Source organism: Cherax quadricarinatus, chromosome 7 (genome assembly GCF_038502225.1).
Source record: "Cherax quadricarinatus isolate ZL_2023a chromosome 7, ASM3850222v1, whole genome shotgun sequence".
Taxonomy (NCBI): Eukaryota; Metazoa; Arthropoda; class Malacostraca; order Decapoda; family Parastacidae; genus Cherax; species Cherax quadricarinatus.
In genome coordinates, this window is record NC_091298.1 from 8,683,994 (window position 1) to 8,711,154 (window position 27,161).

A 27,161-nucleotide genomic window follows, 5' to 3' on the forward strand; every position below is an offset into this window, starting at 1 on the left:
TCAGCCCTCTGACTAATACTTTTATTAACTCCACACCTCCTAATTTCCAAACTCTGAATTCTCTGCATAATATTTACATCACATATTGCCCTTAGACAGGACATCTCTATTGCCACCAACTGCCTCCTTGCTGCAGCATTTACAACCCAAGCTTCAAACCCATATAAGAGTTGGTATCATTATACTTTCATACATTGCCTTCTTTGCCTCCATCGATAACATTTTTTTTTTTGTCTCCACATATACCTCAATGCACCACTCATCTTTTTTCCTTCATCAATTATATGGTTAACCTCATCCTTCATAAACCCTTCCGCTGACACATCAACTCCCAAATATCTGAAAACATTCTCTTCTTCCATACTCCCACTCTCTAATGTGATACCTAATTTTTCTTTATCTAAATCATTTGATACCCTCATCACCTTACTCTTATCAACTTTCTACCTTTACACACCCTCCCAACCTTGTCCACTAACCTTTACAACTTTAGAATCAACCTTAAACACAGTATCATCAGCAAAATGTAACTGTCAACTCCCATTATGTATTTGATTCCCCATAATTTAATCCCACCCCTCTCCCCATCTATAAATATATTAAACAACCATGGTGACATTACTCATCCCTGTCTAAGACCTACTGTTACCGGGAAGTAATCTCTCTCTTCTACACACCCTGACCTGAGCCTCACTATCCTCATAAAAACTCTTTACAGCATTTAGTAACTTAGTACCTATTCCATATACTTGCAACATCTGCCACATTGCTCTACTATCCACTCTATGATATGCCTTTTCTAAATCCATAAATGCAATGAAAACTTCTCTACCTTTATCTAAATACTGTTCACATATGTTCTTCAGTGTAAACAATTGATCTACACATCCCCTACCCACTCGAAAGCCTCCTTGCTCATCCGCAATCCTACTCTCTGTCATGCCTCTAATTCTTTCAGTAATAATCCTACCATACACTTTTCCTGGTAAACTCAGTACACTTATTCCCCTACATTTTTACAATGTCTCTAGTCCCCCTTCCCTTTATATAAAGAAACTATACATGCTCTCTGCCAGTCCCTAGGTACCTTCCCCTCTTTCATACCTTTATTAAACAAAAATACTAACCACTCCAACACTATATCCCCCCCATCCCTGCTTTTAACATTTCTGTCATGATCCCATTGGTTCCACACATTTCCCACACACGTCCTGCACTTCTTTACTCCTATAAGATGTTATACCTCCCTGGCAAGTGCATGAAATTAACGCCTCCCTTTCTTCATCGACATTTTAAAAGTTCCTCAAAATATTCCTGCCATCTACCCAATACCTCCAGCTCCCCATCTACTAACTCCCCTACTCTGTTTTTAACTGACAAATCCATTCATTCCCTAGGCTTTCTTAACTTGTTTATCTCACTCCAAAATTTTTTCTTGTTTTCATTAAAATTTTTTGACAGTGCCTCTCCCACTCTATCATCTGCTCTCCGTTTACACTCGCCATACTCTTCACCTTTCTTTTACTCTCCATATACTCTGCTCTTCTTATAACACTTCTGTTTTGTAAAAACCTCTCATAAGCTACCTTTTTCTCTTTTATCACACCCTTTACTTCATTAAACCAATCACTCCTCTTACCTTCTGCACCCATCCTCCTGTAGCCACAAACTTCCCCACAATCTAATACTGCATTTTTAAAACTATTCCAACCCTCTTCAACCCTCCCACTACTCATACTTGCACTAGCCCACCTTTCTGCTAATAGTTGCTTATATCTCACCCTAACTTCCTCCTCCCTTAGTTTATACACTTTCACCTCTCTCTTACTTGTTGTTGCCATTTTCCTTTTATCCCATCTACCTCTTACTCAACTGTAGCTACAACTAAATAATGATCCAGTATATCAGTTGCCCCTCTATAAACATGTACATCCTGAAGCCTGCCCATCAACCTTTTATCCACCAATACATAATCTAACAAACTACTTTCATTATGTGTTATATCATACCTTGTATACTTATCCTCTTTTTCATAAAATATGTATTACTTATTACCAAAGCTCTTTCTACACATAGCTCCTCTTCAAGGGGGGCTCCTTGGCGTGGTGAAGAGGCTCTTGGTCTGAGGAATTAGACCTATCGGTCTTCTTCCTCAGACCGAACCTAATTACCCCCCAATCTCCCCTCCCCTATCCCATCCTCCCCATCCTCCCCTTTTTCCTTTCCTCCTCCTCCTCCCCACTCCTCCCTTTTGCCCTTCCTCTTTTTGTCCTTTGGGATTTCTCCCACAGGCACGCTAGTTCCTAGGTAGAGGAAAGGACACCGGGGTCGATCCCATTCCGTTGAGGTTTCTTGGCGGTGGCGTAGTTTGCCGTGGAATCTGGATTGCCTAGGGATGTCCCGATCCCTCTCCGGTATCCCGGAGTAGCTTTGGGTGTCTTTTGGGCGACGGGTGTATCTCTGGAAGCCACCTTTCGGATTCCGGGGGTGGTGGCTGAAGGAGGTATGCTTTGTGGCGGATATCCGGCCGCCCTCTCTTTTGTCCACCGAGGTAGCTCGGCAGATGTGAGGTTGCTATCCCAGATTGCTGGTTTACTGGCATGAAGGGTAGGGTATGGCACGGGTTCCATGCTGCATCTGCGCTACTAGCGGTGTCGAGTCCTCTTGGGCGCGGAGGGAGATTTCTGGCCCTTTCATTCCTCCTAGGAACTATCCCTCCCCGGTCCCCCCTTTTTTTTTCTTTTTTTTATTTTTATTTTCTTTTCTTCTTTCTTTTTTTTTCTTAAAAACAAAAAGAAAGAAGTAACCTAACCATGGCAGCCCTAGTCCATGAACCTGGTACCCCCGGGCCCCTTCTTGATACCGCACCCCGTTCTGACCCCGCCTCGTCTTTGGACCACTCTTCAGACATTCCTCATGCCTCTGTACCTATTGCCGGTGCTGTTTCCTCACCTGCTTCAGGTACTGAGGCCTCGACTGACTCCTTCGATTTATCAGACCTTCGCTCTCCTCTGACTATGCTTCCGGCCTCTCCCTCTACGGTGCGGCAATTTTCAAATCGCCGACCCGTTCCACGTCGGACCAACTCTGGTCCCACGCCTAAACGTCAACGACAATTACCTGCTGATGATACTTCTCCACCTTCACCTTCTCGTTCTTCTCAGAAAAGATCGACACGTCCTTCACTACCTTTCCACGCTCAGTTTCAGACTGAACAGTGGACTAAATTCTTCACTTTACGACCAACTTCCTCTACTGCCTATCTTTCTGACCATAGTATTGGCAAGGCACTCCTACGCCATGTTGGTAAAGATATTTCTTTTCATGCTCTTAAGAGCGGTACGCGCATCATTACCGTACAGAATGCTACCCAGGCTCGTGAGCTCTCTCGTCTTTCCCATATAGATACTGTTCCTGTCACCCTTGAAAAACATCATTCCCTCAATTCTTGTAGTGGTACCGTTATTCTGCCCCATACCATAGTTCAACAAAATTTCCAGACATGTGGCACCGACATTCTAGAACAGCTGGAACTCCAAGATCTCCCAATCCTCAAGGTAGACACTTACGTTCTTCCTGCCCGTGGGCGGAGACGATACCCTAGCAATGTGGCTCGTTTAACTTTTGACAGCCGAGAACTCCCATCCTCAGTTTATATAGCAGGACATCGGTTACAAGTTCGAAAGGTGATCCCTACACCACAACAGTGTAGAAATTGCTGGCGATTTGGCCATCCAGCGAAATATTGCAGATCTATCGCCGAATGCCCAGTCTGTGGTGCCGATGACCATTCTAATACGTCTTGCAATCGATCTCCCTCTTGCCTTAACTGTCATGAGGCTCACCCTTCGTACTCTCGCCGTTGTCAGGTCTATTTAAACGAGCGGGAAATCCGTTACCTCAAAGAGACAGAAGGTCTCCCTTATGCCATGGCAGTTTCTCATCTCCGCCTCCAAGGGAGACTCCCACGTGTTTCTTATTCCCGTGTTTCAAAACGTCCCCCCACTTCTGGTATCCCATCTTCTACACCCACCTCTGTGGTTACCTCTCCCATAATCACTCCTGTATCTAATCCTTTTGCTGTCCTCGGCTCAGACGTCCCTACTTCAACGCCTCAGTCTAATCTCGCTTCTTCGAGTTCTCTCTTACAAGCCTCAGTATCGACGAGACCTCGTACGACACCTCTTCCCAATCGTCCCTCTACTTCTCAAAAGTCAAAAAAAGGTCCGGTAACACCTCCTACCCATCTTCCACCTCCTCATTTTACCCTCCCTGTCTCTGTCCCTAGTTCTTCCCCTCTCACTGGCTCAGTTACAAGTGCAGAGGTTCACCCTCCTCCTCGTAATGTACCTTCCTCCCCTGTTCCCTCCCAAGTTTCTTCCTCGTCTGCCACCTCCCAGGTTCCTGTCTCTTCTGTCCCCTGCCACGCTTCTCCAGTTCCCTCCACCCTTTCGCCCCCCCCTACCTTGGTACAGTCCAATACAGTTCCAATCTTTACTCATCCTCCCCCTACCATTCCCAATATTGTCTCCCATACGACATCTCTGAATTCCGAAACACTTGAAGCAATCTCTGAATATATTGCAGAGACCAAACCATCAATGGACACTGATCCACCTTCCGCTCTTTCTCTCTCCTCTGCTCCATCTGCGCAACTCCTTTCTTCACAGCGCACCGTTCCTTCGCTGCTTGAACATTTTCCACTGCCTCCGCATGTGGACTTTTCTAACCCTCCTAGTCCGTAGGAACCCTTACCTGCGGATTTCAAGTATCTTTATCATTGCCAATCATGGCCTTTTTACAGTGGAATATACGTGGCCTCAGGGGTAATCGGGGTGAGCTTCAGATGTTACTCTCCCAGTTTGCCCCTGTTGGTGTTTGCTTACAGGAACCAAAATTACACTCTGCTGTTATTTCTCACATCTCAGGCTATAATTTATTGTATTCTTCAGATCCTTTTCCTGATGGGACCTTTAATGAAAGTGCCCTTCTTCTCCGCACTGATATTCCGTACCATCAGCTATTTGTTCATACTTCGCTGCATTACACAGCAGCCCGTATCCACTTACATAGGTGGTATACGCTCTGTTCTTTATATCTCTCTCCTTCTCGGGCATTATCTATTCCGGATTTTGCCTTCCTTGTTTCGTCATTACCGCCACCGATTCTGTTACTTGGTGATTTTAATGCCCACCATTTCCTCTGGGGAGGGTCTCACTGTGATTCCCGAGGAATTCAGTTAGAGGCTTTTCTTGCCACCCACCCCCTCCATGTTTTAAATACAGGTACTCACACCCATTTTGATCCTCGGACTCATACTCTCTCTTGCATCGATCTCTCAGTTTGCTCTTCCTCCACCGCATTAGACTTTACTTGGTCTGTTCTCCCGGACTTACATGACAGTGATCATTTCCCAATCATTCTTACTTCCCCTTCATATTCGCCACCTCTTCGCACCCCACGCTGGCAATTTAATCGGGCAAATTGGAACCTTTACTCACACCTGACTGTTTTTAAAGAGGTTCCTTCTTCGTCCTCCATCGATGAGCTTTTACACCTCTTCTCGTCCTCCGTTTTCACTGCAGCTTCTCATTCTATACCCCAAACTTCGGGCAGGCATTCTCAGAAATGCGTGCCTTGGTGGTCTCCTGCTTGTGCTCGTGCAGTACGTTTGAAACGCGCTGCATGGGGCAGGTACCGGTACAATAGAACCACAGAGCGACTCCTTGATTTTAAACAGAAGCGTGCGATCGCTCGCCGTGTCATCCGTGACGCTAAACGCACTTGCTGGCGAGATTATGTCTCCACCATCACCTCTGCTTCCTCTATGAGTGCAGTCTGGAAAAAAGTACGAAAACTGAGTGGTAAATATTCTCCTGACCCGGCTCCTGTTCTGCGGGTTGCCGGTGTTGATATAGCAAACCCACTAGATGTTGCCAATGAAATTGGCAATCATCTGGTCCGTATTTCTCAGGGACTCCATCTATGCCCCTCATTTCTTTCCTCAAAGTCTGCCAGAGAGTTAGCACCCTTGGACTTTTCTTCTCTCAGAGAAGAACAGTATAATGTGCCTTTTACACTTCAAGAACTGGAGGCAACACTCTCAGCTTGTCGATCATCGGCAGCTGGGCCCGACGACATTCATATTCGTATGCTACAACATTTACATCAGTCAGCCCTTGCAGTCCTATTACGCCTTTACAATCTTATTTGGTCACAAGGAGTTCTTCCACAGCTGTGGAAATCTGCCATTGTTCTCCCTTTCCGCAAACCAGGCACTACGGGACATGAAACCTCCCACTATCGTCCCATTGCTCTTACCAGTGCAGTTTGCAAAGTAATGGAACGTCTAGTAAATAGACGTTTAGTGTGGTATTTAGAGACACACAACAGTCTCTCCACTCGTCAATATGGCTTTCGTAAGGGACGTTCTACCATAGACCCCTTACTGCGCTTGGATACGTATGTTCGTAATGCCTTTGCGAATCACCACTCAGTTATTGCCATATTTTTTGACCTTGAGAAGGCATATGACACAACTTGGAGGTATAATATTTTAGCCCAAGCCCACTCCTTAGGCCTTCGAGGCAATCTACCATCCTTCCTTAAGAACTTTTTAACTGACAGGCATTTCCGTGTTCGGGTTAATAATGTGCTCTCCCCGGACTTTATCCAAGCTGAAGGTGTCCCCCAGGGATGTGTTCTGAGCACAACACTTTTTCTCCTTGCTATTAATGATTTGGCCTCTAGTCTTCCATCAAATATTTGGTCATCACTCTATGTTGATGACTTCGCTATTGCCTGTGCAGGCGCTGACTGTCACCTCCTTACAGTTTCTCTCCAGCATGCAGTCGACCGTGTGTCCAATTGGGCCACCACACATGGGTTTAAATTTTCCAGCACTAAAACCCACCAAATCACTTTCACTAGACGCTCTGTCATCTCTAATCATCCTTTGTACCTCTATGGCTCACGTATCCCTGAACGTGATACAGTCAAGTTTCTGGGCCTCCTCTTTGATCGTAGGTTATCCTGGAAACCTCACATTACCTCTCTGAAGGCAACTTGTCACAGCCGGCTGAACCTTCTTAAAACCCTTGCTCATCTTTCGTGGGGAGCTGATCGTCGAACCCTCCTTCACCTACATTCCACCCTTATTTTATCGAAACTTGATTATGGTGACCAGATCTATTCAGCGGCATCTCCTGCTACTCTCTCTAGCCTTAACCCCATTCATCACCAAGGATTACGTTTATGCCTTGGTGCTTTTCGCTCTTCCCCTGTCGAAAGCCTCTATGCAGAAGCGAACGTTCCATCCTTATCCGATCGCCGTGATGCCCATTGCCTGCGCTACTATGTACGCTCTCATGATCTCCGCAATCCTTCCATTTATAGAATGGTCACTGATATTAGTAGACATTCTTTATTTGTTCGCCGCCCCTGCTTACTCCGTCCCTTCTCTCTTCGCCTTCATTCGCTCTTGTCTTCTCTTCAACTACCACCTTTCTATGTACATGTAGCATCTCACTTTTCCCTACCCCCCTGGGAAGTTCCAGCTGTTCGAGTCTGTTCTTTCTCCCTCCCTTGCTCGAAAGCCCAACTGTCTACGGTCGCTTCCCGCTCTCTTTTTCTTGACCACTTTCACTCTCATTCTCATGCCATTGCTGTGTACACAGATGGCTCTAAGTCTTCTGACGGCGTAGGATTCGCAGCAGTGTTTCCGGACAGCGTCGTACAAGGGCATTTACTATCTTCAGCTAGTATTTTTACTGCTGAATTATATGCCATCCTTACAGCACTTATCCGTATTGCATCTATGCCTGTGTCATCATTTGTGGTTGTCTCAGACTCCCTTAGTGCTTTACAGGCTATACAAAAATTTGATACACCTCACCCCTTAGTCCTCCGTATCCAACTTTGGCTACGCCGCATCTTTACTAAGCATAAAGATATTGTTTTTTGTTGGGTCCCTGGTCATGTTGACGTACAGGGCAATGAACAGGCAGACACTGCTGCGCGGTCAGCAGTACATGACCTACCAGTTTCTTATAGAGGTATTCCATGTACGGACTATTTTGCTGTAATATCTTCCCACCTTCACACCCGTTGGCAACAACGTTGGTCTACTATGCTCGGCAACAAACTTCAGTCTATTAAACCGAGTATAGGTTACTGGCCGTCTTCTTATCACCAGTGTCGAGGTTGGGAGACTACTCTCTCCCGTCTTCGCATTGGCCATACTCGTCTTACTCATGGATATCTCATGGAGAGGCGTCTTGCTCCTCTCTGTGAGAATTGCCAAGCTCCATTATCAGTCAGCCACATTCTGTTGGACTGCCCACTTTATCAACGAGCACGCAGAATTTACCTCTGTCGTCGTCTTCGCCCCGCTGCTCTCTCTTTACCTTCCCTTCTCGCTGATGGACCCACCTTTCATCCGGACTCTCTCATTGACTTTTTGACAACGACTGACTTACTTCACAAATTCTGATACTTTCAGCCCTTTCTACTTGTATCTCTTGCTACCCTCTACCCCCGTACTATCCCCTGCCCCGCTGTTTTCTGTAACCTGCTGATCATCCCCCCTCCCTTCTGCCATCCAATTCCCTTGCTTCCTTCCCTACCCTGCAGCGCTGTATAGCCCTTGTGGCTTAGCGCTTCTTTTTGATTATAATAATAATAATACACATAGCTCAGTTAAAGGCTCCCCATTTTCATTTACCCCTGGCACCCCAAATTTACCTACTCCCTCCACAACATTTTTACCAGCATTGAAATCCCCAACCATAAGTACTCTCACACTTGGTTCAAAACTCCACATGCACTCACTAAACATTTCCCAAGATTTCTCTTTCCTCTACACTTCTCTCTTCTCCAGGTGCATAAATGCTTACTATAACCCACTTTTCACGTCCAATCCTTATTGTATTCCACATAATCCTTGAATTAATACATTTATATTCCCGCTTTTCCTGCCATAACTTACCCTTCAACATTATTGGTACTCCATCTTTAGCTCTAACACTATTTGAAACCCCTGACCTAATCCCATTTATTTCTCCCCACTGAAACTCCCCTCCCCCTTCAGCTTTGTTTCACTTAAATCCAGGACATCCAGCTTCTTCTGATTTATAACATCCACAATCATCTCTTTCTTATCATTTGCACAACATTCACGCACATTCAAACATCCCACTTAATAATCCCAATAAGCGAGTGTATCTGCTGCAAATTCATATAGAATAAAATAGATACAGCATGTTCAGTAGTTATTATGAAAGAGAGAGAGAGAGAGGTAGAGGTAGAGAGAGGTAGGGAGAGAGAGGTAGAGAGAGAGAGATACAGATACAGCATGTTCAGTAGTTATTATGAAAGAGAGAGAGAGAGAAAGAGACAGAGAGAGAGGTAGAGGTAGAGAGAGAGAGGTAGAGGTAGAGAGAGAGAGGTAGAGGTAGAGAGAGAGAGGTAGAGGTAGAGAGAGAGGGGTAGAGGTAGAGAGAGAGGGGTAGAGGTAGAGAGAGAGAGGTAGAGGTAGAGAGAGAGAGAGGTAGAGAGAGAGAGGTAGAGGTAGAGAGAGAGAGAGAGGGAGAGGTAGAGAGAGAGAGAGAGGTAGAGGTAGAGAGAGAGAGAGAGGTAGAGAGAGGTAGAGGTAGAGAGAGGTAGAGGTAGAGAGAGGTAGAGGTAGAGAGAGAGAGGTAGAGAGAGAGAGAGGTAGAGAGAGAGAGGTAGAGAGAGAGAGGTAGAGAGAGGTAGAGGTAGAGAGAGAAAGGTAGAGGTAGAGAGAGAAAGGTAGAGGTAGAGAGAGAAAGGTAGAGGTAGAGAGAGAAAGGTAGAGGTAGAGAGAGAGAGGTAGAGGTAGAGAGAGAGGTAGAGGTAGAGAGAGAGGTAGAGAAAGAGAGAGGTAGAGAGATACAGATACAGCATGTTCAGTAGTTATTATGAAAGAGAGAGGTAGAGAGAGAGAGAGAGGTAGAGGTAGAGGTAGAGAGAGGTAGAGGTAGAGAGAGGTAGAGGTAGAGAGAGGTAGAGGTAGAGAGAGGTAGAGGTAGAGAGAGGTAGAGGTAGAGAGAGGTAGAGGTAGAGAGAGGTAGAGGTAGAGAGAGGTAGAGGTAGAGAGAGGTAGAGGTAGAGAGAGGTAGAGGTAGAGAGAGGTAGAGGTAGAGAGAGGTAGAGGTAGAGAGAGGTAGAGGTAGAGAGAGGTAGAGGTAGAGAGAGGTAGAGGTAGAGAGAGGTAGAGGTAGAGAGAGGTAGAGGTAGAGAGAGGTAGAGGTAGAGAGAGGTAGAGGTAGAGAGAGGTAGAGGTAGAGAGAGGTAGAGGTAGAGAGAGGTAGAGGTAGAGAGAGGTAGAGGTAGAGAGAGGTAGAGGTAGAGAGAGAGAGGGAGGTAGAGAGAGAGAGGGAGGTAGAGGTAGAGAGGTAGAGAGAGAGAGAGGTAGAGAGAGAGAGAGGTAGAGAGAGAGAGGTAGAGGTAGAGAGAGAGGTACAGAGAGAGAGAGGTAGAGGTAGAGAGAGACAGATACAGTATGTTCAGTAGTTATTATGAAAGAGAGAGGTAGGTAGAGAGAGAGAGAGAGGTAGAGGTAGAGACATCCTATTGGGGCAAGTGTTCCACAAGGAAGCGTGCTGGGTCCATTGTTATGGAATGTCTACTTCAATGACCTCCTTCATCTCATCCCAGAATCACATGCATATGCAGACGACTGTACACTGACATTCACTTATCCAAGAGAAGAAATGCCAGCTGCTCTAAGCTACATCAATCACCAGCTGAGAGCTATATCAGCTTGGGGAAATAGATGGCAAGTAACATTTGCACCTGAGAAAACGCAAATGATGATCGTCTCTAGGCACCATGATGGTAATGCTGGTGCAGTAGTAAGGATGAATGGGAGGGTGTTGGCACCTGGAGAAGTTGATATCCTTGGGGTGAAATTTGACTCCAAACTAACCATGAAGAACCATGTTGTAAATCTTGCAAACAAGGCAGCCAGGAAGCTTACAGCACTTCGCCGTATCTCGCATCTGCTTGACAGTAGGGGTTGCAAGATCCTGTACAAGGCACAAGTACGCTCACACCTTGAGTATGCTCCACTTTCTTGGTTTGCCTGCCCCCCCTCTCATCTGCGACTGCTTGACAGAGTAGAGAACAGAGCAAGACGTCTCATCTCTCGCCTGGACCCATCCTAGATAGATCTGTCATTTCAGCAGAGCCTTCAACATATGAGGGATGTGGGTGGCCTTACTGTTATGTACAAGGCCAATATTGTCAAAATACCACACTTGCATCCACTTCGAGGACAGCGTGAAACAAGCTTTTATGCCACAAGACTGGCAGAAAGCAGCAACTTCACTCTGGCTGTACCCTTCTCCAGAACATCACTCCATCTGAGATCATACATACCCAGGATGACTTGAGTATGGAACACATTCGTACAGCATAATGTCAACAAGATAAAGTCAGTTGATCAAATGAAAATGCTGGCCCACAGATGGCTCCAACTTCATCCTGTTCCCTACTTGTATGTCTCATAACAATAAAAATGCTTTCAAATGAGCTGATGTAGGTAACAGCTCTTAGCTTGCCAATTAAGTTTGGAATCCTTAATCTGTAAATAGCTTGTCAATAAAGCTAGGGATCCTTAACCTTGTCAAACCCTGTGTATAAAAAAAAAAAAAAAATAGGTAGAGAGAGAGGGGGGCACGGATAAATAGACACGCATGATATTTATTGATAATTCTTATCAACAGGTCATTACTTGGATCAGAAGCGTCTGAAGCAGGGATTGTACCGTCACCCATGGGATGATATCTCCTACGTAATGCCAGAACACTATGCTTCCTAAATTATCTTCACAAATTTGAAAATTGCAAAAAAACTTTCCCTTCTCTGGGTTGAAGTTTTCTTTGAAAAAGCTATACTTGATGTACAGTGTATCAGTTTTTTATTATTAAAGCATACGTAGTATATGTACTGTATATCGTAAAACAACTTTAAAAGCCAAACCAAATTCCAGTACATGTATTGTGTAAGTTTGGCAACTTTATTCTTCCTGCATACCAGTAATGGTTCTACACCTTGTATATGGAGATCTAAGAACTTTACTGATTTTAATTGGGTTGATAAGTAATGTCTTCTTTTTTTATGTTATCTAGAATATTTTATGTACAGTCAGTTAAGAAATTAAAAGCTGCACAAATGGATACAGTATTTCTAGTTATAAATATTGAAGTTCCAAATGTTAGAGTAATTGGTAGCTCATTATTTTTTATTAGTTTTTCTGTAAATAATTGACTGAGACTTTGATACCCTTTGATTTTTTGTATTTTAAATAATTGTTTTTTAGCTATTTTTAAAAGTATTTTTGATACGATTTATCAAGAACTTGTTATTAAGGAATATTGGTTATTGATGTTCAGTTATGAGTACTGTTAACATGTGGCTCCTCTAATTTTGTTTCATGAAATTTTCATGTTTTTAATTTCATGGATAACAGTACTTTAATTAAAGGCAAGAAATCCTATGAGGTATAGATTCAATTCAGCTGAAGGAAGAAAAAATGAAAGACAATATATTAATGTTTACATTTTAGTACAGTAGCGTTGTTGCTGAAAAGTGACGCTGAAAACCTTAGGTAGTACTGTATTATGTTTTAATATTTTAAGTCGTAGAGATTGTACAATTTGATTTTAAACTTAGTATAAGCACGTTGGGATTGTACTGTCATTGTACATCAGTATTAAGGTGATATGTCTGTGAACAGTGTGTAATGCTTGCTCCTGAGTTTTTTAATGTCAAAACTTAGTATATGTTGCTTCCTTATTTTACCTATTAACACTTGTATCAACATTACACTATAATTGATGAAGCAAAGTCTTGAAGATGTTTGGATTTTCATTGACTTTATGCTGATCTGAATTAAGCAGCATTACCTCAGTATATGTTCACAACTTTCTTTCGTTGAATCCCAAGTTAATTGATGTTGCACATACTAGTTAGGTCTGCACTCAAATCCCTCCAGTCAGTGCTTTAAACAAAGTATTATTTTGTCTACAAAGACATCTGTCTTTATTAGTGTAAGAATGTCATCGAGATGAAATTTTAAATTGTTTCAAATAATTTTTCTTTGCTGTATTTATGAAATTGTTGTCAGCCTTAAAACGAGCGTTATTCTTTTTTTGTACATTTTAGCATAATTGGAAAAACCGTCTTTTACACTTTTCAGCAAGTGATGAGCTTTGCACATTAATTTATTAATACACATATCAGTAAGATTAATTCATTCACTGTGGCATGTTATAACTAATGGACTTCTGAAAAACAAATTTTAAATTTGAATTTTTAATTTTAATTTGTAATTAGTGAAGTAAATTTTCATTGCGTAACAACTTGTACTTGATTGGAGGTACGGTTGTTTATGCATTTATTGGCCTTAGTATATAATGTGATTGTATTAAAACAGCCTATAGAAGTCTCACATTTGTGGTAAACATCATAAGAGATTCAAAAGATATTTTCTAGATGATTGCCTTATTTTCATGTGTAAAGGAATTTACACAAAACCAATCTATTGTAAAAGTGATTATTATTATTAGAGTCTAGCTACAGGAGGTCATATAATATTTAATGGTGGGTGGTTTAAGATTGTCAGCATAAGTTTTTTGTCTAATTTCCCAGTCCTGCTTTAGTGTAAATGTAAAAAATAAAAATTGGTGTTGGATTAAAGTCTTAAGTTTTATATTGACATTTTATCTTAAATACATTCCATATGTATATTGGTGTTATGGTTGTGCTGGAATTAATGTAATGTCAGGCAAAATAAACAAAATTTAGTTTTGTAGGAATTCATGGTTTATTCTAACCTTACTTTACCACCAAAACAAACATTGTAGCCTATAGTAAGAACTGAAATGAAATGAACTGCCCTTTTCAAATTTAAAGTTTGCATTGATACTCCCTAAACATTTTTATTTTCTAAATTTAGTATGTGTACTGCCTGCTGTTGTGATATATTCATCTTGACAAGCATTTTATATCCAATTTAATCATTCCTATATTCATAGACAAGTGTAAAAGACCAGATAACTAAGAAGGAATGACAAAGTCTGTGAAGTGTTGATCAAACGATCTGAAGAAGTCTTCTCAGTGGAAACAGACAATACCAGAAAGACTAGGGGACAGAGTACATCAACAGGTACTGAACAACATTAAACATGAGGGAAGGTAAAGAAAATGCTGATGGATCTGAATACATAATAGGCAGTGGGACCTGACAAGGTTTCACCATAGATTCTACGAGAGGGAGCAGAACTACTACTAGAACCGCTAGCTAGGATCTACAGGAAGTTAATGGACAGTTGCCAGATATCTGGAAGACAGCACATGTAGTCCTTATATTTAAGAAAAGAGCCAGAAAGCATTGACTTAGACCAGTTTCTATGACATTGTTTCTACCTCTCTTCAAGTAGTAGAACACTAGGAGAGAAGTAATTTCATAACTAACATGGGTTCAGAGATGGCAAAGTGAGAGAAGAAATGGTGGATTGAATTATCTTAGGCTGGGGCAAAAACTCAAAGTACCTCTCCGGGTAAACAGGCAGGAATAACGGAATATGCTCGAGTAGACTGCTATCTTCCCAGAAGTGTATTGACATCACAATTCAGATTATCATCCAACTGAAATATATTCCTCCAGAGTACAGGCACTGCCCTTCCCACCTCTATGACTCGATTTCAGTTACCTTGGATCCCTTCATGAATGGTACCTTGCTCACACTCCAACAGTAGGTTTGTTAAATACTACTACCCATTCACTCCTAAAACTTTCACAAGCCTGCTGGATACTCGAGCCCCTTAACCCTTTCAGGGTCCAGACGCCTGTTCTAAGAATTTCTCTCAGGGCCCAAGAATTTAAAAAAAAAAAAATCTTGTCAAGTGATAATCTTTTTTTCCAACGGTCATGAAACCAAAAGTGCAAAATTTGATGGAAAACTTACGGAATTATGCTCTTGTCAAGTTAGCTGTCTGCGATATGCAACTGCAATTTTGCCCAATTTGAGTCCTATTTTAAGTCAATTCCATTGTTCCAATCAATCAAACTTGTAGGCATTTCACTAGTATTTCTTCCATTCTATCAACCGAGTATAAAAAAAACTGTCCATTTAACTATTTCAACTACCCAATAAAATAATCTAATTGGTAATCTGGCCAATTTCACACAAAAAATTGCCAATTTAAAAATAGAATAAAATAAACAATGCATACATTTCTTGCCCTAAAACATTTCCTCTGTTCATTAGTTATGCCCTCAGGCCTTTCCTATATTGCAAATACTTTCCATTTTGAACTTTTATTCACAAAAAAAAATATAATCAAAAAGAAGTGCTAAACCACAAGAGCTATACAGCGCTGCGGGGGTAGGGAAGGAAGCAAGCAAGGGTATTGGGCGGCAGAAGGGGGGAGGGATGATCAGTAGGTTAGAGAACAGCGAGGCAGGGGATAGTGCGGGGGTAGAGGGCAGCAAGAGATTGAGGTAGAAAGGGCTGAAGGTATCATCAGAGTTTGTGAAGTAAGTCAGTTGTCAAAAAGTCAGAGTGTGTCCGGATTAAAGGTGGGTCCATCAGCGAGAAGGGAAGGTAAAGAGAGCAGCGAAGCGAAGACGATGTTGGAGGTATATTCTGCGTGCTCGTTGATAAAGTGGGCAGTCTAATAGGATGTGGCTAACCGATAATGGAACCTGACAATTCTCAGAGAGAGGAGCAGGGCGCCTCTCCATGAGATAACCATGAGTAAGACGAGTATGGCCAATGCGAAGACGGGATAGAGTAGTCTCCCAACCTCGACACTGGTGACAAGAAGACGGCCAGTAACCTATACTCGGTTTAATAGATTGAAGTTTGTTACCGAGCAGAGTAGACCAACGTTGTTGCCAACGGCTATTGCAGCAAAATAGTCCGTAAATGGAACGCCTCTATATGAAACTGGTAGGTCATGTACTGCTGACCGCGCAGCAGTGTCTGCCTGTTCATTGCCCTGTACGTCAACATGACCAGGGACCCAACAAAAAACGATATCTTTATGCTTGGAAGAGATGCGGCGTAGCCAAAGTTGGATACGGAGGACCAAGGGGTGAGGTGTATCAAATTTCTGTATAGCCTGTAAGGCACTAAGGGAGTCTGAGACAACCACAAATGATGACACAGGCATAGATGCAATACGGATAAGTGCTGCAAGAATGGCATACAATTCAGCAGTAAAGATACTAGCCGAAGATAGTAAATGCCCTTGTATAACGCTGTCCGGAAACACTGCTGCAAATCCTACGCCGTCAGAAGACTTAGAGCCATCTGTGTACACTGCAATGGCATGAGAATGAGAGTGGAAGTGGTCAAGAAAAAGAGTGGGAAGCTACCGTAGACAGTTGGGCTTTCGAGCAAGGGAGTGAGAAAGAACAGACTCAAACAGCTGGAACTTCCTAGGGATGGTAGGGAAAAGTGAGATGCTACATGAACATAGAAAGGTGGTAAATGAAGAGAAGACAAGAGCAAATGTAGGCAAAGGGAGAAGGGACGGAGCAAACAGGGGCAGCGAACAAATAATGTCTACTAATATTGGTGACCATTCTATAAATGGAAGGATTGCAGAGATCATGAGAGCGTACATAGTAGCGAAGGCAATGGGCATCATGGCGATCGAATAAGGATGGAACATTCGCTTCTGCATAGAGGGGCTCAACAGGGGAAGAGCGAAAAGCACCAAGGCATAAATGTAATCCTTGGTGATGAATGGGGTTAAGGCTAGAGAGAGTAGCAGGAGAGGCCGCTGAATAGATCTGGTCACCATAATCAAGTTTCGATAAAATGAGGGCAGAATGTAGGCGAAGGAGAGTTCGACGATCAGCTCCCCGTGAAAGTTGAGCAAGGGTTTTAAGAAGGTTCAGCCGGCTGTGACAAGTTGCCTTCAGAGAGGTAATGCGAGGTTTCCAGGATAACTTACGGTCAAAGAGGAGGCCTAGAAACCTGACTGTATCACATTCAGGGATACAGGAGCCATAGAGGTACAAAGGATGATTGAAGATGACAGAGCGTCTAGTGAAAGTAATTTGGTGAGTTTTGGTACTGGAAAATTTAAACCCATGTGTGGTGGCCCAATTGGAAACACGGTCGACTGCATGTTGGAGAGAAGCTGTAATGAGGCGACAGTCAGCGCCTGCACATGCAATAGCAAAGTCATCAACATAGGGTGATGACCAAATATTGGATGGAAGACTAGAGGCCAAATCATTTATAGCAAGGAGGAAAAGTGTGCTCAGAACACATCCCTGGGGGACACCTTCATCTTGGATAAAGTCCAGGGAGAGCACATTATTAACCCGAACACAGAAATGCCTGTCAGTTAAAAAGTTCTTAAGGAAGGATGGTAGATTGCCTTGAAGGCCTAAGGAGTGGGCTTGGGCCAAAATATTATACCTCCAAGTTGTGTCATATGCCTTCTCAAGGTCAAAAAATATGGCAATAACTGAGTGGTTATTCGCAAAGGCATTACGAACATACATACCTAAGCATAGTAAGGGGTCTATGGTAGAACAGCCCTTACAAAAGCCATATTGACGAGTGGAGAGACTGTTGTGTGTCTCTAAATACCACACTAAATGTCTATTTACCAGGCGTTCCATCACTTTGCAAACTGCACTGGTAAGAACAATGAGACAATAGTGGGAGGCTTCATGTCCCGTAGTACCCGGTTTGCGGAAAGGGAGAACAATGGCAGATTTCCACAGCTGTGGAAGAACTCCCTGTGACCAAATAAGATTGAAAAGGCATAATAGGACTGCAAAGGCTCACTGATGTAAATGTTGTAGCATACGAATATGAATGTCGTCGGGCCCAGCTGCCGATGATCGGTAAGCTAAGAGTGTTGCCTCCAGTTCCTGAAGTGTAAAAGGCACATTATACTGTTCTTCTCTGAGAGAAGAAAAGTCCAAGGGTGCTAACTCTCTGGCAGACTTTGAGGAAAGAAACGAGGGGCATAAATGGATCCCCTGAGAAATACGGACCAGATGATTGCCAATTTCATTGGCAACATCCAGTGGGTTTGCTATATCAACACCGGCAACCTGCAGAACAGGAGCCGGGTCAGGAGAATATTTACCACTAAGTTTTCGTACTTTTTTCCAGACTGCACTCATAGAGGAAGCAGAGGTGATGGTGGAGACATAATCTCGCCAGCAAGTGCATACACAAAAAAAAAAAAAAAAAAAGATTTACCTGTATGCAGATTACTGTGCTGTAATAACTATAAATAGTGTTGGCACATTCACGAACACGTATTAGACTGACCAGTTGGATGCGTACTGGATGAGCGATGTAATTTGTGTCGTCTGGAATATGCAAAATTCAAACATTTCTGCTACATTGAGCTCAATTTCAAGCTACTTTGTTCTAAAACAAAACAGGGAATACACTGCAAGGTCGCTATTTTAGACCAATTCATGATTATTTTTTCTCATGTACTGCGTAGGGGCAGGATTTTTTTTTTATATGGTGCACACTTGTTGCACAGACCCATTCTCTCATAACTAGGCCCAAATTTACCACTCACTCCTTATCTGAGAGAGCTGAGATCACTTAGTTCTATGGCACAAACCCTGAGCTCAAACCCGTAGTACTATGGCACAAACCTCAGTGGTTAAACTCAAAGCCTCCGTTACCTTTTCCTTCCCAACCATCCCTGGGATAACTCCCTCCTACCTCCATTCCAGATTTATACACCAATTCTACAGGCACATCCACTTGAATGCACTGAGTAGAAAGAGAACATGGCCAGTCAGGTCCAATTCACATATTGTATGCAAATCAAATGAGTGAGTAGCCTGCAAATGTTCAGTTGCAGCTAAACTGAGCGATACTGATTTTTTTTTATTTAACACATCGGCCATTTCCCACCAAGGTAGGGTGGCCCAAAAAAGAAAAACATTATCATTCACTCCATCACTGTCTTGCCAGAGGTGTGCTTACACTACAGTTATAAAACTACAACATTAACACCCCTCCTTCAGAGTGCAGGCACTGTACTTCCCTTCTCTAGGACTCGAGTCTGGCCTGCCGGTTTCCCTGAATCCCTTCACATTACCTTGCTCACGCTCTAACAGCATGTAAAGTCCTAAAAACCATTTGTCTTCATTCGCTCTTATCTAACACGCTCACGCATGCTTGCTGGAAGTCCAAGCACACAAAACCTCCTTTACCTCCCTCGAACCTTTACTAGGCTGACCCCTACCCCACCTTCCCTCCACTACAGATTTATACAAAGTCATTCTATTTTGTTCCATTCTCTCTACATGTCTGAACCACCTCAGCAACCCCTCCTCAGCCCTCTGGATAAAAGTTTTGGTAATCCCACACCTCCTAATTTCCAAACTACGAATTTTCTGCATCGTATTCACACCACACATTGCCCTCGGACACGACATCTCCACTGCCTCCAGCCTTCTCCTTGTTGCAACATTCACCACCCATGCTTCACACCCAAATAAGAGTGTTGGTATAACTATACTCTCATACATTCCCCTCTTTGTTTCCATGGACAAAGTTCTTTGTCTATGGAAGATCTAAACTGACAAGGGTCATGTAGTGCTGTGGGGCAGAAAATAGTACTGGGTCTATAAACAGCTAGTTAAGAAGGGGATCAGAGGTGAAGGAAGAAAAGGGCTGGAAGGGACGCTAAAGGCTATATGTCAGTTTGTGTAGTAAAGCAGGTGCTGACGAGTCAAAAAGTGAGCGCAAGTCGAAATCAGGGCCGTCAGCAAGGAGAGAAGATAAAGCAAGAGTGTTGGTGATGGTGGAGGTAAATTCTGTGAGCTCACTGGTAAACTGGACAATCCACAAGAAAGTGACAAACTGAAACAGGGACCCGACAAACCTCACAGAGAGGAACAGGATGTTGCTCCATGAGATATCCATGGGTAAGACAAGTATGGCCAATGCAGAGATGGGATGTTCAGAAAGTTTAATTCTAACAACCACAGAATTGACTCGGAAAAACTAAACCATGAGCTATCAGACATATCCTGGGAATCAGACATGAGCACCCTAAATCCCCACCAGTGCCTAGAGAAGCAGAATATAATTATAATAATTGGGGAGTGCTAAAGCTGTAGGATTATACAGTGCATGTGGGGGGAGGGGGATGGAGGGTATTCAGGCTTAATTCAGGGAACTGGAGAACAGATCCAATTCCCTAGATCAAGAGCACCTCACCAGCATCAAGGAACCTCCCTTGAGGGGAGAGAAGCTGAATACAGAAGCATACAAGGTATGTATGAAGCATGTACCATTGAAGAAACCCAGAAGATCAGATGTAGAAAGTGTGTGTGTAGGAGACGGTACAGAGAAAACAAGTTACTGAATTGCTTAAAAAAACAAATATGTCACAACAGAGGAAAGATAGACTTAGCCGAGAGATCACTGAATTAGAGCAAAAACATAGGATGTCATATCTAACAGAAGTCCAAAGGGAACATAGGGAAATGCAGGATATTGCAAGAAACCCAAAATATTTCTATTCCTATGCAAAATCCAAGTTAAGAACTACCTGAAGAATTGGACCATTATTGAGGAGATCTGTATACTGATGATGAACAGGAAATGAGTGAAATCCTAAAAGAACAGTATGAGTCAGTGTTCAGCAACCCACTACATGAGATTATTATTATTATAATCAAAAAGAAGCGCTAAACACTACATGAGAGCAAGGCAGAAAATGCAGAAATATTTTTCACTCCCGCAGAAGGCTGCACAGACCAACTAACTGACATTAGTAAAAATCCCATAGATTTTGAAAAAGAAATGGATAACAAGCCCAGTCACTCAGCACCTGGACCAGATTCATGGAATGCCCTATTTATAAAGAAGTGCCAAGTGCCACTAGCACGAGCCCTCAGTATTCCTTGGAGAAAGAGCTTAGTTCTAGGTGAAATACCAGAGGCCTTAAAGAGTGCAGACAGCTCCTTTGCATAAGGGAGGTAGTAGAACACAAGCTAAAAATTACAGACCAGTAACCCTAACTTCTTGCATCATAAAAATCTTCAAAAGAGTGACGAGACGGCAGATTACAAATTTTATGGACCAGCACAACCAGCATAACCCAAACTGGCATGGTTTTAGAGCAGGACGATCATGCCTGTCACAGCTGCTGAACCATTATGACAAAGACGACCAAAACGCAATGTGATCTACACGGATTTTACAAAGGCGTTTGACAAATGTTATCATGGAGTGATAGCGCACAAAATGAGGGCCATGGGCATTACAGGGAAGATAGGCAGATGGATTTTTGGGTTCCTAACACACAGAAAACAAACAGTAGTAGTAAACAGAGCAAGATCCAGCATTAATGAGGTAAAAAGCTCAGTGCCCCAAGGCACTGTCCTGGCACCTCTGCTGTTTCTCATCCTCATAGCAGACATAGATAAAAACACCCATCACGCTTTTGTATCATTTCCAGACAACACTAAAATAAGCATGAAATTCACTACGGAAAAGGACACTGAAAAATTACAGGATGACACAAACAGGGTTTTCCAGTGGGCAATGAAGAACATGATGTTCAATGATGATAAGTTCCAGCTGCTTAGGTATGGAAAGAACTTAAAAGGAACACTATATACAAAACTCAGAGGGGTCACCAAACAGAGCAAAAGGAACATGTAAAGACCTGGGAATAATTATGTCAGCTGACCTTTCTTTTAACCCTTAAACTGTCCAAACATAGATCTACGTTTACGTGCGCAGTGCTCCGACCTTGATTTTCTCCATTTGAAACAATGTAAAAAAAAAAACATAGATCTACGTTTGAAGCACTATGCGAGTGAATGCAGATCTACGTTTGGACAGTTTAAGGGTTAAAGACCATAACAAGACAGATCATGACAGCCAGGAAGATGATGTGGCGGGTATTGAGAACTTTCAAAACAAGGGAAATAATGCTGATGGTGACACTCTTCAAATCGCTAGTGCTCCCTCATTTAGAATATTGCTCAGTGTTGGCAGCCCCGTTCAAAGCAGGAGAAATATCAGAGCTGGAACAAATACAAAGAACGTTTACGGCTCACATTGAGTCAAAGGAGAGACACATGATAATATATAACTGGAAAGTACTAGAGAGCCTGGTCCCAAATCTGCACACTGTCATAACAACATACTGGAGTGAGAGACATGGGAGGAAGTTCAAAATAAGCCCAGTGAGGAGCAGGGGTGCAGTGGGGACAATAAGGGAACACTGTATCAACATCCGGGGTCCCAGACTATTCAACATCTTACCAGAAGATATCAGAAACACGGCTGGAACAAGTGTAGAAGCCTTCAAGAGGAAACTGGACAAGTATCTTCAGCAGGTGCCAGATCAACCAGGCTGTAATGGAAATGTGGGGCAGTGGACCTCCAGCAGCAACAGCCTGGTTGACCAGGCAAGCACCAGACGAGCCTGGCCCATGGCCAGGCTCCGAGAGTAGTGAAACTCTTCAAAGGTAAAGGTACAGCAATGATGGTAAGGAGACAGCCACAAACTGAAAGACACAAAAATACTGCCAATCACAAGAGAACTGAAGAACTATTCATTACAGAGAGACCATGAAAATCAAGGACTCCAGTTGAAATCAAGGCCTCAAGGGAAATAAGTCACATGTCTAACTTTTTGGATTATCCTATGTAATTTACACATGTTAATAAGTATGATGATTTGTTTTAGTCGACTGGCAAACCTGCCAATCAGCTGTGTCAGTGATAAAAAAAAACGCAGAATGAACCATCAACACGTGTTTTTATATGTAGTGCCTCAGGCTTAACATAACTTTATTACCGTTATTACCATGGGTACAGTTTCTTATTTTTTCCAAAATTTAGCCAATCAGACTTGGGGAAGGGGGGATGATGAGAGCATCCTCAACACCACTGTAAAATACAGTACAGTAGTACCTTGAATTTCAAACAGCTCCCAACTTGAACAATTATGTAAGTGTATTTTTGTAAGTGCTTTTGTAGGTCTGAAATGGACTAATCTAATTTAAATTATTCCTTATGGAAACAAATTTGTTCAGTAACGGCACTTGAACAGCCTTCTGAAACGCATTATGGCCGAAATTCAGGGTACCACTGTATTTGGAATAGATTGTTTAGGCTGTAGGGCTTTCCTATTATAGGTATTTCCTGTACAATCCAAGCTTTACCAGTATACACGGTGTAATTTAATATTATGTACTCACCTAGAAGAAATTATTTTTTTGCAAATACTTGTAGACTGCTGGATTAGATGAAAAAATGAGGTAGAGTAGTAAGGCCTCCAAGCATATCATAACTATAGAAAGTGAATGACAGGAGAGAAAAGAGAGCTCTGTAGCCAGGTGTTGGTCAACCAAAAAAAAATAAATATACAGATAAAGAAACCTGAGAATCTCTTCTTTCTTTCTACAAAATGGCCATATCCCACCAAAGCAGGGTGGCCCAAAAAAGAAAAACAAAAGTTTCTCTTTTTGCCTTTAGTAATGTATACATGAGAAGGGGTTACTAGCCCCTTGCTCACAGCATTTCAGTCACCTCTTACGACACGCATGGCTTACAGAGGAAGAATTCTGTTCCACTTCCCCATGGAGATAAGAGGAAATAAACAACAAGAACAAGAATAAGAAAATAGAAGAAAACCCAGAGGGGCATGTATATATATGCTTGTACATGCATGTGTAGTGTGACTTAAGTGTAAGTAGAAGTAGCAAGACATACCTGAAATTTTGCTTGTTTATGAGACAAAAAACACACCAGCAATCCTACCATCATGTAAAACAATTACAGGCTTTCATTTTACACTCACTTGGTAGGACAGTAGTACCTCCCTGGGTGGTTGCTGTCTACCAACCTACTACCTAGGGCAATTTAAGAATATTAACAATAATTACGTAGAATGAAAGGGGGTAAAGCAGCTGGAACTGATGGGATCATGACAGAAATGTTAAAAGCAGGGGGGGATATAGTGTTGGAGTGGTTGGTACTTTTGTTTAATAAATGTATGAAAGAGGGGAAGGTACCTAGGGATTGGCAGAGAGCATGTATAGTCCCTTTATATAAAGGGAAAGGGGACAAAAGAGATTGTAAAAATTATAGAGGAATAAGTTTATTGAGTATACCAGGAAAAGTGTATGGTAGGGTTATAATTGAAAGAATTAGAGGTAAGACAGAATGTAGGATTGCGGATGAGCAAGGAGGTTTCAGAGTGGGTAGGGGATGTGTAGATCAAGTGTTTACATTGAAGCATATATGTGAACAGTATTTAGATAAAGGTAGGGAAGTTTTTATTGCATTTATGGATTTAGAAAAGGCATATGATAGAGTGGATAAGGGAGCAATGTGGCAGATGTTGCAAGTATATGGAATAGGTGGTAAGTTACTAAATGCTGTAAAGAGTTTTTATGAGGATGGTGAGGCTCAGGTTAGGGTGTGTAGAAGAGAGGGAGACTACTTCCCGGTAAAAGTAGGTCTTAGACAGGGATGTGTAATGTCACCATGGTTGTTTAATATATTTATAGATGGGGTTGTAAAAGAAGTAAATGCTAGGGTGTTCGGGAGAGGGGTGGGATTAAATTATGGGGAATCAAATTCAAAATGGGAATTAACACAGTTACTTTTTGCTGATGATACTGTGTTTATGGGAGATTCTAAAGAAAAACTGCAAAGGTTAGTGGATGAGTTTGGGAATGTGTGTAAAGGTAGAAAGTTGAAAGTGAACATAGAAAAGAGTAAGGTGATGAGGGTATCAAATGATTTAGATAAAGAAAAATTGGATATCAAATTGGGGAGGAGGAGTATGGAAGAAGTAAATGTTTTCAGATACTTGGGAGTTGACGTGTTGGTGGATGGATTTATGAAGGATGAGGTTAATCATAGAATTGATGAGGGAAAAAAGGTGAGTGGTGCATTGAGGTATATGTGGAGTCAAAAAACGTTATCTATGGAGGCAAAGAAGGGAATGTATGAAAGTATAGTAGTACCAACACTCTTATATGGGTGTGAAGCTTGGGTGGTAAATGCAGCAGCGAGGAGACGGTTGGAGGCAGTGGAGATGTCCTGTCTAAGGGCAATGTGTGGTGTAAATATTATGCAGAAAGTTCGGAGTGTGGAAATTAGGAAAAGGTGTGGAGTTAATAAAAGTATTAGTCAGAGGGCAGAAGAGGGGTTGTTGAGGTGGTTTGGTCATTTAGAGAGAATGGATCAAAGTAGAATGACATGGAAAGCATATAAATCTATAGGGGAAGGAAGGCGGGGTAGGGGTCGTCCTCGAAAGGGTTGGAGAGAGGGGGTAAAGGTGGTTTTGTGGGCAAGGGGCTTGGACTTCCAGCAAGCGTGCGTGAGCGTGTTAGATAGGAGTGAATGGAGACGAATGGTACTTGGGACCTGACGATCTGTTGGAGTGTGAGCAGGGTAATATTTAGTGAAGGGATTCAGGGAAACCGGTTATTTTCATATAGTCGGACTTGAGTCCTGGAAATGGGAAGTACAATGCCTGCACTTTAAAGGAGGGGTTTGGGATATTGGCAGTTTGGAGGGATATGTTGTGTATCTTTATACGTATATGCTTCTAAACTGTTGTATTCTGAGCACCTCTGCAAAAACAGTGATTATGTGTGAGTGTGGTGAAAGTGTTGAATGATGATGAAAGCATTTTCTTTTTGGGGATTTTCTTTCTTTTTTGGGTCACCCTGCCTCGGTGGGAGACAGCCAACTTGTTGGAAAAAAAAAAAATAATTATCAATGAAAGCAGTGCTGTGTGACCCTTGTGGGTTTAGCGCTTAGTTCTGATGGTAATAATAATATCAGTGATAAAAGTATTTATGGACAAAGGATGATCACTGTCAGCTCAAGCAGGTGTATTCCTAAATTAATATTAAAGGTCATATTTTATATCAAAAAAGACATAGGCTAACCCTGTACAGAATAAACTGAAAACAGTTCAGAGGAGAAGATACTGCAAAGTGTATCCTGGTTTTAAAGGTGAAAATAATGGCCTTGTAAAAGTATTATGAGGCATACAACCAGTGAGACGAGAACAATAGCGAGCAAGAAGTGGACGGTGAGCATGAGGAATAACTGCAGGAAGAGAGGAATTCCTTCTTTTAAGTTTGTTTATGCTTTTTTTCCAACAGCCTCTAATATTCATTTGTATGTGTGACCTCATTTCAGTAAGGGCTTTGTATCCATCAAATAGTTGAGATGGAGAATATGGTTGATTTCTTCTTGGCCTAGGTTTGCTTGTAGATTGATGGAGCTTGGATCTGGATCGTTTAGCTGCAGGTGGATTGAGAAGTGCATCTCCTGATATTGCTTGATCACGGTAGACAGAAGATTGTAAGAAACTTGGGACCTGGTTAGGTGTACAACAGAGATACACTCCAGGAATCTGGAGAATGAAAGCAGATCCATATGATTCCTCTCCTAATTTATAGATCTCCTGTATTTGCTCAAATGTCACATCTCCATCAACAATTCCGATAGGGGAGACTGTGTTAGTAGAGACGCATGATGATGATTTAGAGGATGAAAACATTACTATGCTGTCTGGAAGGCTTTTCACAAAGGTGGTCATGACATTCACTAGGCCAGCCTGAAAGACAGAAATTGTGGATGAATTGTTTGTGAAAATTATTAGCTAATTTCTTACCCTTGTGGGTTTACCGCTTAGTTTTGATTGTAATAATAATCCTCCCAGTGTCAACATGTTCAAATATGAATAGTTTTATGAGCAAGTTTGTAATTTTTCCTTTGGAATAATAAAACCCAAGTTTAATACACAAGAAAATACTGACCATTTTTTTTTTTTTTTTTCAACAAACCGGCCATATCCCACAGAGGCGGGGTGGCCCAAAAGATAAAACAAAAGTTCCTCCTTTCACATTTAGTAATATATACAGAAGGGGTTACTAGCCCCTTGTTCCCAGCATTTTAGTCGCCTCTTACAACACTCATGGCTTACGGAGGAAGAATTCTGTTCCACTTCCCCATGGAGATAAGAGGAAATAAACAAGAATAAGAACTAGAAAGAAAATAGAAGAAAACCCAGAGGTGTGTGTGTGTATACATGTGCTTGTACATGTATGTGTAGTGTGACCTAAGTGTAGGAAG

At 42.3% G+C, this 27,161-nt stretch overlaps 2 protein-coding genes across 3 annotated transcripts in view; one reads left to right on the forward strand and one right to left on the reverse strand.

The window, feature by feature from the left end:
* Nucleotides 1-13,841, forward strand: part of ATPCL (ATP-citrate synthase) — a 391,624-nt gene extending 377,783 nt beyond the window's left edge. For both annotated transcript variants that reach the window (XM_070082262.1, XM_070082263.1), the window contains one exon: nt 11,748-13,841. In XM_070082262.1, the coding sequence (XP_069938363.1) occupies nt 11,748-11,842 (95 nt within the window). In that variant the 3' untranslated portion in view covers nt 11,843-13,841. The remainder of the gene's footprint in view (nt 1-11,747) is intronic.
* Nucleotides 13,568-27,161, reverse strand: part of LOC128687006 (TAF6-like RNA polymerase II p300/CBP-associated factor-associated factor 65 kDa subunit 6L) — a 43,829-nt gene continuing 30,235 nt past the window's right edge. Inside the window, exon 9 of the mRNA XM_070082264.1 lies at nt 13,568-26,643. Within this exon, the coding sequence (XP_069938365.1) occupies nt 25,993-26,643 (651 nt within the window). The 3' untranslated portion in view covers nt 13,568-25,992. The remainder of the gene's footprint in view (nt 26,644-27,161) is intronic.